At 34.0% G+C, this 12,613-nt stretch overlaps 1 protein-coding gene across 11 annotated transcripts in view; it reads left to right on the top strand.

Moving 5' to 3' along the window:
* TTC37 (tetratricopeptide repeat domain 37) overlaps positions 1–12,613 on the top strand; it is a 73,548-nt gene that overhangs the window by 11,748 nt on the left and 49,187 nt on the right. For all 11 annotated transcript variants that reach the window (XM_006913223.3, XM_025047860.1, XM_006913225.3 and 8 more), the window contains 6 exons: positions 361–501; positions 1,999–2,097; positions 2,206–2,314; positions 9,199–9,339; positions 10,242–10,343; positions 11,130–11,269. In XM_006913223.3, coding sequence (XP_006913285.1) covers positions 361–501; positions 1,999–2,097; positions 2,206–2,314; positions 9,199–9,339; positions 10,242–10,343; positions 11,130–11,269 — 732 coding nt within the window. The remainder of the gene's footprint in view (positions 1–360; positions 502–1,998; positions 2,098–2,205; positions 2,315–9,198; positions 9,340–10,241; positions 10,344–11,129; positions 11,270–12,613) is intronic.

Below are 12,613 nucleotides of genomic sequence, written 5' to 3'. Positions count from 1 at the left end.
TAAACCTTTTTGGAAACTGGGCAGGAATAAATAAATAAAATAAGTAAAAGCATTACCTGTAGAATTTAGTGACCCATTTGTGATGTCTCCATAGTTGATGCTATAAATTATAAGGATTGGTGCATGCAGTCATTATTTCTTTATTCCTGTGTCTACTCTTGTGTCTCAGTCATACTTCTGATATAAGGACTATGTAGATTTGCCCAGTCAACTTATTTTTATGGAGTTCATATAATAGAGTTCTGTGCTTTTGCTATTTTTATGTATTAGCAAATAAAAAAATATTTTTTTGCAGATTCTATTTTTTGTTGACATTTTTAGTATTTAAGATAAAATAACCATTTTAAATCTTCTTGATAGGTGGCCCGAACATGGCACAAATTGATAAAGACACGGCAAGAAGAAGGTGCAGATAACCAAGAGCTTCATCAGCTATGGAAGAAATTAACTCAGTTGCTAGCTGAGAGTACTGAGGATCCAAATAATGAGATCCAGCAATTGGTATCGACCCGTTTATTCCTCACCATTTGCGTCATGAAAATTGAACATTTAATTGAATTTAGAAAATGGAAACAGTGATATAATATAGCAAAGTACTGTATGTCAGATGAGATATTTTATAAATGTTTCATTTTAAATCAAAGGTTCTTCCTGATACAGTCAGACTTATTGGCCTGCAGTTTCATACTAAATCTGGACAGTCAAATTGGCATTTGGGCTATCAGAATTTTATTCCCTTAATATTCATAAGAGTCCACAATAAATCAGTCATAGTATCACTGTAAAAAAGAAACTATGAAATTGGCTTTTACAAAACTGCTATAATTTTTAAAAAGTTGTACCTTAAGGGTATGTTCATATTTATAAACTAATATACTAAATTACTTTGGGGGTTAACAATTTATATTTATGAACTAAGAGTGCTATTTTATTTAGAGTATTTAGTATTTGGAGTGCTGTTTATTCCTTGAAATTGTCCTTCTTAGTGTGCAGATTTTGATGTAACTGAAAAGAAATTTTAAAAGAATGTGAAAAAACCATTAGTTTTGAACCATAATTGGAAACTATCTCCATTATTCTATTTTTTATATTTGTAAGTTTAAAAATAAACTTAGTTTCTTATGATAGTAAATAGCCACTCAATGTACATTTGTTGAAGTGAATGATATTTTTAAATGTAAGCAATGATAGGCTCTATATGTGATGGGAAGCTCATTTCTTTGTATGTATGTTCATTTGTTCATTAATTTGTTCCTTTATTCAAAAATATTTATCAAGAACTTACTATATGTCAGGCTGATGCTGTAGATAAAAATGCGAGAATAAGATTTGCATTTGTTTGTGTGTTGGTTTATCTGTGTATAGATTCCGTTGTGGAAAAATTGAGCAGTGACAAAATTAAGTGATTTACCAACTTCTCTTAAATTATATCTTTATATTATGACTTCATTATTTTCCTTGAGATAGTATAGGTTACCAGAATATTAAACACATACGAACATAAAATGGTTTTTTGAATTATCAGTACTACACACTTTATGAAAGAGAACTTAACATCTTAAGAATTGACTTCTGTTTAAAATAGGATAGAAGGTTTTTATTGTGGGGCGTATTTTCCCCTTGAATGTTAATGATAACTGCTTTATTTATCTGTGTTCCAAAAAAATGTATCACTTATTTCCATGTGGATTAATTTCATTGCTTTTTTTTTTTTAAACTCCTTGTGCTTAACTATTTGTTAGGCTTTTTTTTTTTTTTTTTTTTTTTTTTTACGAAATCATTAACTTTATCAGAGCAGTAAAATTTTATCTCTATAGACCATACTTTGTAAAGAATTCAAAACAGTGAGCTATATTATGAATTTTCATTATAAAGTCATGGAAATTCATTTAAAAAATGTAGAATTTAAGTAACCAAACGAATGGTATCCTTTAAAGTGCTTGCCTTGGATTTTAGTGTTGCTGATCCGCTACAGATTTTGTTGTTTATTTGTTTTAGCTTTTAACTGCTTTTGAGAATGCACTGAGCTTATCTGATGAGATTCCTAGTGAAGATCACCAAGTACTTTATAGACATTTCATTCAGTGTTTATGCAAAGTAAGTTGAGTTTTAATATCTCTAATGTGACTTTTCTGTTCTAAATAGGAAAGTGTCCAGAAGTATATTTTACCGCTACTTAGTTTATTTTACTTTCATATTTTCAAGTTTCCTCATGAGACTGCTAGGTTGAAGAAGGCCTGTGAAGGAATGATAAACAGCTATCCCACTGTACAATATCCATTAGAAGTGCTTTGTTTGCATTTAATTGAATCAGGTAATTTCTTCTTTATTATATTGCATGTGCTAGAGGTGTATGAGTGTGTGAGAGTGATGTTGCTATCAATCAAAAATTGTTTTAGCATCTACTACGTGTAAAGTATTGTTTCACTATTTCTGGACATAAAAGGAAGTACAATATATAGTCTTTGTGCACATAAGAACCTAATAAAATAAGAAAATAGTGATGCAGAGGAACTATGAGTTGTTGAGGGTAGAGACTGAAGATTATCTTGGATTTTCCATAGAAATTAGATAAATAGGTGGAGGTGAAAGGTACTCCAGATGGCATGAGCAGAGGTATGGAGCTAGGGGCAGTTTTGGGGGATAGTTAAATAGTTTTATTTGCTATAGTGGAAGGAGTAACAGATATATTTTGGTTAAATAGATTGGAGTATATTACATAAGATTATGAATGTGATGGAAAGGATTTTGTGAAAAGTTAGCATTCTCAGCACTGATGTTGTGTCAGTGTCACAAGTCCATTATTGTAAATACTGTGATATACGGGAATGAAGTTTGTGAATGATCTGCTTTTTTAATGAAATAGAGTGGATTCAAGTCAGAGAGTGTCTTAGTGTGTGCTTCATGCTCTTGCTTCTTTGTGTACTTCTTTTGGGGGAATAGAGAGGTGATGATGGCTAGCTTGCTGGGAGTTGCCAAAATATGTGTATCTGTGGCCGTGTTGTGCCCAAGGCTGGTGGTCAGTCAGTTTATAGGAGGAACCACTTTGGTTTTCACAACAGCCTCTTTTTTTTTTTTAGTGTCTGTGCTAAGTAGGCTGTTTTTTAGGTAATTTGAATATCACTTCTATTCATGCCTATATTCACCTGATGTGAACAAAGTTTACAGAAGTGAGTCACTGAAATAACAGTACCAGGACCAATGTGGTAGTGATTGCAAATTACTGTAGAGCTTTACTAATCCATTTATGTTTTCCACTTTTTTTCATAAATGAATATACCTTTGGGAATGCTTTGTATGTGAGTGGCCATTACATGTTTCATAATAGGAAAATGGTTGAAAACTACTGCTAGAGGTAACTGAGGGAAAAGTACTGTTAGAAAGTATCATTGCATCTGTCTCAGCTCTTCCCACTTTCACTTTCCTTTGTAAGTCTTACTTGTGCTATTATTCTGCCTGGTGTCTGATTTAAAATTCAGAACTATTATCTTCAGTCTTGTTTTTCTTTTTTTGATGAAAAGTAAGTGGATCCCCTTTTTCTTATTTTATCTGAGTCAGAGGTGGACTCGCAAGAGCACTTTTCATGAACATGAGAAATGAAAATATTAGAAGTGTTATACTGAGTCAGTTTTTGAAGCGAAAAGTCTTAAAGTAATATGGTGTATAGGAGAGACTGTATAGAAGATGGGCTGAATTTGATAGACCAGATGATACTGGGAATGAACGAACTGGGAATATTTTAGCAATTGAAAGTAACAGATGAATAAAAAAAGTAGAAGATTTTTAGAGGTAAAGGGAGGGAGAAATCAATTTTAACCTTTACGTCTCCTGAAAAGTTGGCCTAATATATTGTAATGGTTTGTATGAAAGGTAAGTTGTTGAAAGATGCTGATGGACATTCAAAGAGAATTGCCCATCAGTGGTTTGCACATGAGAGATTAATCCTAAGGCTAGGTGTTTGGTTTAGAAGTTAGCTGTATGTAGGTGTTTTGTTTTGGGTGGCAAATTATGCTCAGAGACTGAATTTATCTTTGTCAGAAATTTATTTAACAGTTTCACTGTGGCAATTTCACAAGCCAATAGCATACAGGATAATGTCTCTTAACAAGCCAATAAAGAAATGACATACTCCAAACCAATAATAAATTAATCACACTATTGTTTAAGGCAAGGAGAGATGAAAAAAATAAAGTCCAAATTATTTGACGTGTGACTTTTCTGTTAAATTGGTTCTCTTCTCAGGGAGGGATAGATGGCTTAACCAACTGAGAGGTAACTTCCAGCTGCCAGCACAAAAAACCAAAAGTCACTTGTTGCTAGAGTATGTGTCACTGGTGTTGGTCAGCAGGATGTTCTCCTTTGAGGGACCACTGCATAGCTTTCACCACTGCTGGTAAAAGAGTAGCCTTTACTCTGGCAGGAGCTAATGCCCCAACAGTTTTTGGAGAGCTGTTTAGATCAGCAGTGGGTCATGGTGCCCAGACTGAACACTCTTAATTAGTCCTCACAAAATCTCAGTATTTATAGTCTAAATGTTCCCTTGCTATAGTTGCTTCTTGTTTTTTATTGACAACCGCAAACTCACCACTGCTGGTAAAAGAGTAGCCTTTACTCTGGCAGGAGCTAATGCCCCAACAGTTTTTGGAGAGCTGTTTAGATCAGCAGTGGGTCATGGTGCCCAGACTGAACACTCTTAATTAGTCCTCACAAAATCTCAGTATTTATAGTCTAAATGTTCCCTTGCTATAGTTGCTTCTTGTTTTTTATTGACAACCCCCACTCCCCGCAAATAATAGATGAGATGATCATATCCTGATACATCTTACTTCACTCTTATATCACAACTTTACTCTTAAAAACAACTTCATTTTTTGTCATGCAAAAATGGATTTGAAATAATATCAAACCAGTACACAACAAGAGATGAAAGTGAAGTAGGGTGGATGACTTCAGAGTATGACTAAAGGGCAAAAAGGTGAAATCTATACCTGGGCAGTGCTGGTTGACTTGAAGGGAAAGGGAGGAAGAAGGAGAAGAGGAAAATAGAGGACAAAGAAGAGAAGTCAGAGAGGAAGGTGGGGGACCTGATGCAAAGCAATGCAAAAGGCAAGGAAAGAACATCTCAGGAAGGAGATCTGTCTGGACAGATTGAGCAACTATGTGATTAGAATAAAGTTTATTAGGACTATCTTTTTTAATCAAACTGATTGATTTGGAACTTAAATTACAATGATGGGAAAAGAGTAGGAAGAAGAGGTTAGCAGATATTAAAAGAAGCCATCCAGGACCTTGACTGACTATGTTTAAGGGAGAGGAGGAGGAAGCATGCAAAGGAAATGTAAGCTTTTAGGGAAGTAGAAGAATTGTAGTAGTGTGTCCTGGCAGGAGAGTTTATGAAGAAAGGACCAGTTAACATTGTGAATGGTGCATTGAGACATGCTAAGAGTCTTTCAGTATAAGGAGTATGCTTGTGAATTTGTGTGTGTGTGTGTGTGTGTGTGTGTGTGTGTGTGTGTGTGTGTGTGTTTCACTGATAGAAGTGTAGTTCCTAAATCACCCACTTTCTTCAAATTTTAACATGAGTTCCAAGATGTTCCCACTATAATTGGGCTGGTGTTCTTTACTCTGTGACCACTGGTTCCCATTCCTCCATCACTTTTTCTACTGTTAAATTGCTATTGAGAAATTAAGAGCTAGTGTTAACTCTTTTCTGTCCATGCGTGTTCAGCTATTAGTGGTTTGTACCATTCCTTCATTCTTGACTTGTTCACATGCCAAATGGCACAAAAGGATACTTTGAGATTTATTTCTGAGAACTAATTGAATGTTTTCTCAATAAGCATATTTATGCCTATAATGTGGATTTATTGAGTAAATATGGTCCTTATTCCAAAAAGCCTACAAAATTATAAAATAGGATCAACAAATAGTCTGCAATTTTGCCCTTGACAAAGTGCTCTAATAGAGATAGTGAAGGGATTATGCTGATTGATTAGGCAGAGTGTTGATTTATGTGAAAAAAAAAAATCATTCTTAAAGAGGGTTTGGAGATAGATATTTTGCGGAATTGAAAGAAAGACAGGTCTATATCCTGGCAAAGGGGAGTGCGTAGGTGGATATTTACACATGGTACACCAAGGAGTTCTTTCCTTACTCAGTTGTAAGAATTCATAGAATGAGCAGTTCGGGCTTAGGTGCATTCTAAGGTAAAGCAATATTCTGGGATGGAAGTTTAACAGTTAATATAGGACAGTAGGAAGCTGTGCTAAATGATTTCTTTTTCTCCCCCTCTCTTCATTGCTCCTTTAAACCAGACTTTCTGTGTATTAAGAACTGAAAATCTGTAAGGTTTCTTAGGACTGACCTATCCCTCCCCCAGAGTACTTCAGTATCTGTAGAATTTTCTACTTGACAGCAGTTAATCACTGAGTTCTCTTCCACTGAGGACAAATATATTTCATTTTCCTTTGTCCTCCTTTGCATGTTGAGACATGAAGATTCATTTTTAAAATGACTCAGTTTATAAAGCTTCATGAATAGTGAATAGCTTTCACAGTTGTCATCTGATGAGTGTTATTTCATGTTAAATGACTTTTTTTGATTTATTTTATTTTATTGCTGAAATGGGGGAGGATAAGAAAGCTTTTGGTTCTTCAAATCTAAATAGAAAAGAACTAAAGATTTTGTGTTCTAGAAATATTAGAAAATTCAGGTGAAAATGAAGAAATGAGTACTTGCTGAGTACATGCTGTCCTCTCGCCGCCCCCAAGTAGGTTTATTTAAAAGAAAAATTCTAAGTGGTAATCAGTTTCTTTGGGATGTGAGAAATGAATTACTTATTTAAAAAAACAACTTTTTTTGACAGTAAACTTTAGGAAACAGAATTCCCATGTGTATCACTTAGCATCTTCCTTGAATCTCTTCAGAATACCTTTTATCCTTGGAGATTTAGTATTCATCAGCCCCAAGTCCAGTTTGCTTTATGGACAAATAAAAATAATATTGTCAAACTGTCTAAAGTCATGGAATCTTGGAATCTTTTAAATGTAAAAAGAACAGATAAGTTAAATAAATGATGTTCTGTTCCAAAACAATGAAGTCGATTTCCTCTCTATTGTTTTCTACATTTGTTTAGCTAGTATTCTCAACAAGAATTAGTATGGAGAAGAGGAGAATTGAGGGTTCAATCTTGAATGTTACTGTCTCTTTACATAAGATCAGTAGTGTTCTTACTGTGGATGGTTTTGGGGAACACTGTAGAGAATTCCTCTAAGTTTTTGGTGTTCATCCTAGCCTTTTAGGAACCATTTTCATGTACCTATCCACACTTTGCTTACCTGCATGCAGTTTTTGGGTATCCTAAATATAGATGAACATTGGAAAAATATATTTTTGGCTTTTTTTCTTTTCATCCCACGTGTGTTTTTTCTAAGGTGATCTGGCATGAATTATGTTTCTATGGAGTAAGAGAATTTTGACTCAGATGGGTAGAAATTGAAGGTAAAATTTAATAGCCATTTTATTTTCTTTTTTAGAATAGTGAAAAATTTGTTTTTCATAGTAATTCTCAGCCATTACCTATTAGCAGACTGACTTTTAGAATATCAATTCATAATGGTATTTTTAAAAGAGTCTTAAAATATTTAATGACTGTACCATGTACAAGGTACCATGCTAGTATGTACCTTTTAGAAGTTACCGTTTAGTTACAGAAGCAACAAAGACAGGGTATATATGTTATAAGACTAATAATAATAAAGGTGTAGTATATGGTATTGGTAAACACTGTAGACCTGAGGTCCTTCAAGTATGATCTTTGGACCAGCAGCATCAGTATCACTTGAAAACTTGTTAGAAATACACATCCTCATGTCTAACACCAGACCCGCTGAATCAGAAACTTTGAGTGTAGGCTCATTATTTAGAGATTTTAATAAGTCCTGCAGGTGATTCTGATGTTTAGACAATATCACTGTATAGAAAGGCGGGAAAGACCCACTGATTTGTTTTTGGAGGATAGAGCATGTATGGAACTAGGTATGTCTATTCTTGGAATTCATATTTATGGAAGCAATAATCAGACTATATAGACAGAAGGATTCATGTCTATAAGCATAATATTAGCAGGCTTGTGTCTTTTTTTTTTACTGGCTTACTAATCAAAATAGTATTTCTGCCAATTTGTTTTTAGATTTCACCAAATTGTATTGAAGTTTTTATTTTGTAGCCATTATGAATTATTTTAATTTTTTGGTGCTAACTTGGACTTCTAAATCAATATATAAAATATTACTTATAGATTATCTATTGGTGTGTATCTGGTTTTGGAAAGTTGGGTATATATAAGCTAAAGAGTATCGTGCAAAGAATTTACCTTTGACATCTGTGAAACAGTGGACCATTTCATATGTGGATTGGGGCTCTGTATTTTATATCGATATTAAAGCATCAGGTCTCTGTCGGATAAATTATTTGTTGCCTTGATTTGAAAGGGAAATCCTGAGGTTGAGTGAATTTAGAAAAAATGGGAATAAAACATATAAAAACTAAATTATTTTACCAAAATAAACTTGAAATCAATGTAGGCACTGGATAATTATCACATAAGCTTAACTATTAACTTATATAGGAAAAATAAAGTTTTGAAAGAATGTAGAAATGTACTGCCAAACTTGTAAACTTAAGAAGAATGTAAGTCTTTGTACAGTATCCTGCTGATCAGCCAAGATGCTGGAAGAAGCCACTGAATCTGGCATCTTGGCTGCCATGTTTCTAGCAGCACATGGCTGCCCAGGGAGAGAGATTGGTGAAGATACTGCCTTTTGATAGGAATTTCTTCATTTACCAACCAAAACTGTTACTGGTGAATAGGAAAAGGGGACCTGACGAGGAGCAGACTATGTATCTTAGCCTTGTGGCAAGTAGCAGTAGGTTTCTTGTTTGAAATCCTTGAGTATGACTTCAGGTTTGGTTTACCCATACTGCCGTGGTTGAAGTGGTTTTTACTTCTAATGTTTAAGATGAAGGAGCATAATTTCCCCTATGAAAAGTTAATATTTTATATATGTGGTAGTCTATTTGAGTTTTGAATTCTTGGAATCGGGATTTGGTGGGGCAACTTTTGAGATTTAAATATAGAAGTTTAGTGCTTAGAAATTTAGTATATGTATGCTAATAACTTTTTCTTTTTAATTCCAGGAAGTCTTACTGATGAGGGACAGCAGTATTGTTGCAGACTAGTGGGAATGGATTCAAAAAGTGGTCCAGGCCTCATTGGTTTAGGTATTAAAGCATTACAAGACAAAAAGTATGAAGATGCAGTTAGGAACTTAACAGAAGGTAAGGATACAGTGGACAGCATGTAACATGAGGTATAATTGTTATTCAGTCAGTAGGCATTTATTTTGGGGCCTTTTTTTAAGGAATGTATATTTAAGATAGGAGCAAAAAAAAAAAAAAATGTACTTACATAATGTGGAGTCTGCTTAAGTTCAAATTCCAGCTCTGCCACTCACTAATTTCAAGACCCCAGAAAAGTATAACTCTCCGTGTCTCAATGTCCTTGTTTGTAAAATAGGGATAATAATATCTCTATCTGTAGGAGGCTTTAATTTAGTCTTGTCTGGTGTGGTATTTTTGAATGAACTTACATTCAAATTAACATCTGAATGATCTCAAGCCTGGTGGTTGGAGGAGCATTTTAGGCTGAGAAATGAAATAGCCTGAGGTTAGAGGAAAGTATTCAGTGAAGTGCTGATACTTGAGGAAGATTTGCGAATGAAGCCTGGGAGCAATGATCTCAAGCCTGGTGGTTGGAGGAGCATTTTAGATTTGCGATTGAAGCCTGGGAGCGGGACAGGGAAGGACGTGAGGCTGGAGATGGGCCCTGCAAACCTTGTTAAGCATCCTAAGGGCAGCAGAGAACCAGTGGAAGGTTTTAAGCAGGGGAATTTCATAATCACATTTGTATTTTTAGAAATATTTTGGCTACGGTGTAGAGAATGAATTGAAGTGGGTGGCAAGCACTTGCAGTGATCTGGGATAAAGATGATGGAGGTCTGAACTGAAGTGCTGGTGGTAGAGGAATGGCTTGGGTCCTGGAATCAGTGTGACTTTGTGACTGATTAGACGTGAGAGGTGAGGGAGAGGGGAGGAGTCTGATTTGGGGAGTAGATAGTGGTGCCCTTCATCTTAGTTGTCATAGAAACCTTGAATTTTGTGATTTTCTTTTACTCTTTTAGGCTTAAAAGAAAGCCCTCTCTGCACAACTGGATGGTATCATCTGGCAGAAGCCCAAGTCAAAATGCATAGACCTAAGGAAGCTGTTCTTTCATGCAATCAAGGTATTCTTGATATCTTTAAGGGTGGCCAACCCTGTTTATTTTCATCTTAAAGGAGGAAGATAGTGGTTAAAAAAAAAAGATATATCTTAAAGACTGCTATATTTTGTTTTAATTTGCCAACTAATTTAAATTTTATTGAGGAAGTTTAAAATATGCCAAGTCTGTATGCATGTCTAATAGTGTATTTATTTTTAAATTGACAATGAATGTTTATCAAAGGTTTTTTGCATTTGGAGTTTTGACAATCAATTTTGGCTTGTGTGGTAGTGCTCTATCTTTGTAACAAGGAAGTTCTTGGTTCTCAATTCCTTGGATGTAGATAAGGAATGGCATCTTGGAGCCTATTTGAATGTAGTGGGGTGAAAAAAATCACTAAAAGTGGTCCATTGTTCTTGAGCAGCTGGTTGCCTAGGCTCTGTAGCTGAGCAACAATGCACGATGGTCCATTCTAATTCATCTTCTTTCCCCTTCCATTATCCGTAGTTTGCTGTTTGTTACAGCTACATTGGCTAAGAGCTAACCTTTGTTATGTAGGAGATATAGATAACCACTGTTGTGTTTCAGCATATTCGGTTTTATTATATGTTATGTAAAGATAGATAAATATTTTAAATTTAGATCTGTTTTAAATTCAAATATTTCCATAAAGAGTTCAAAGAAGAAGTTAGATTTAATTTTGAATTATTCTTCATGTATATTGTTTTGGCAATTTATTTTATTGTATCTGCAATGTATTACATTTTTTCGATATGGTTGTCCTCATCCAGATGTCCTTAATGTTTTCAGCTCTGAAGAACATAGATAATCTTGGTGCATCCGGTGGCAGTCTTCATCAGAAAAATCTTTGTCTTCGTTTAAAAGCAGAGGCTTTGATTAAACTCTCAGATTATAAATCTTCAGAGGAAGCAATTTGTACTCTTGATCAGGTAGTTTTATCCAATTTTCTTCTTCAGATTATTTTGTTTCCATCAACCAGGCATTAACCATTTTTTCCTTACTACAGATATTTACTTATCATGCATTTTGTGTTAGAGGTATGAATTCGTCACACCTGCACTTTTGTAAAACATTCACGTGATTGGAAACACTTAAAATTATTTGCTTCTTGGTTAAGTACTTACAATGCTCTTCATTAAATGCAGTTTCTTTCTTTAGTTCTTGCTCTTATTCTTTTCTTTTTTTGCCCTCTTAGGTTACCACTTAATTATTACTAATTTGAGATTCTAAGTTTTTTTTTACAGAAAATATCTCATAGATTATTGACAAGAATATTTAAGGACACTAGTAGCTTTATAGTAGAGAATTTGTTTATTTGTTTATTACATTTAAAAAAACACTCAGTAAGGTTGATATTTAAGAAGGAAATTGATTTCTTAACTGTTTTGGTTCAACCAATTTGAAATTCCCTAGCAAAAAACTTAATTAGTAAATTATGAATTATGACAACATACTGCTTTTAAAGATTTTTGTTAGATGAAAGCATTGTTTTATCTGAAATTAAAATTATATTACTTAAAATTATATTACAGGGTTTTGACATTTAAAAAATTACTATTTCGTGTATTTTGAAGGACTTTGCATTTTATATTATTCCTTTAAAATTAAAGCAGTTATAAGCGTACTTCAAGAACTAATATCCTATTTTCTTATTTTCTACTTGCCTTTCCACTAATAATGTGTTTTGTGTGAATACTTTATAGAGAGGTCATTCCAATAATTTTTTTTTTTTTTTACAAAAAAAACAAAAACAAAATGAAAAATTCCTTGGAGAACTGGTAGAGTCCAGGTCTGAGACATAAAATGTACAAAATGAGCCCAGAATATCTTTTAATGCTAGAAATTAATGAAACTATAAAAGGCTACTAGCATTGTGTCAGAAAGACTCAGGATCCAGCATGAATTGATTCTCACTGGCTCAAGAGTGGATGATTAGAGCACCAGTAACCATAGTGGATTGAAGGACCTCAGATATGTTTAAATCCATGTGTTCGTGATGATTCAAAAAAAAAAAAAAATCAGAACATACTCAATAAAATAAATCTTGGGAGGATGCTAAGGAACCAATTGAAAAGAATCAAGGGATTTATCCTGCCTTTCCTATAAGAACTATTTCTAAGAATAATCAAATAGATAATGAAAGGAGGGTAAATTTCTCTTTGTTGAAGTATTCCAGAAATGAATGATAGAATGAGAAAAAAAATCACGAGTTTTGCCACCTGTAATGAATGAATAGATTTAGGTATTGAGGATCAGTGGCTGCTAACATCACA

This window comes from Pteropus alecto, unplaced genomic scaffold (assembly GCF_000325575.1).
Source record: "Pteropus alecto unplaced genomic scaffold, ASM32557v1 scaffold20, whole genome shotgun sequence".
NCBI classification, from domain to species: domain Eukaryota; kingdom Metazoa; phylum Chordata; class Mammalia; order Chiroptera; family Pteropodidae; genus Pteropus; species Pteropus alecto.
Note: the sequence above shows the minus strand (reverse complement) of the source record. Positions and strands in the feature narration are given on the sequence as shown.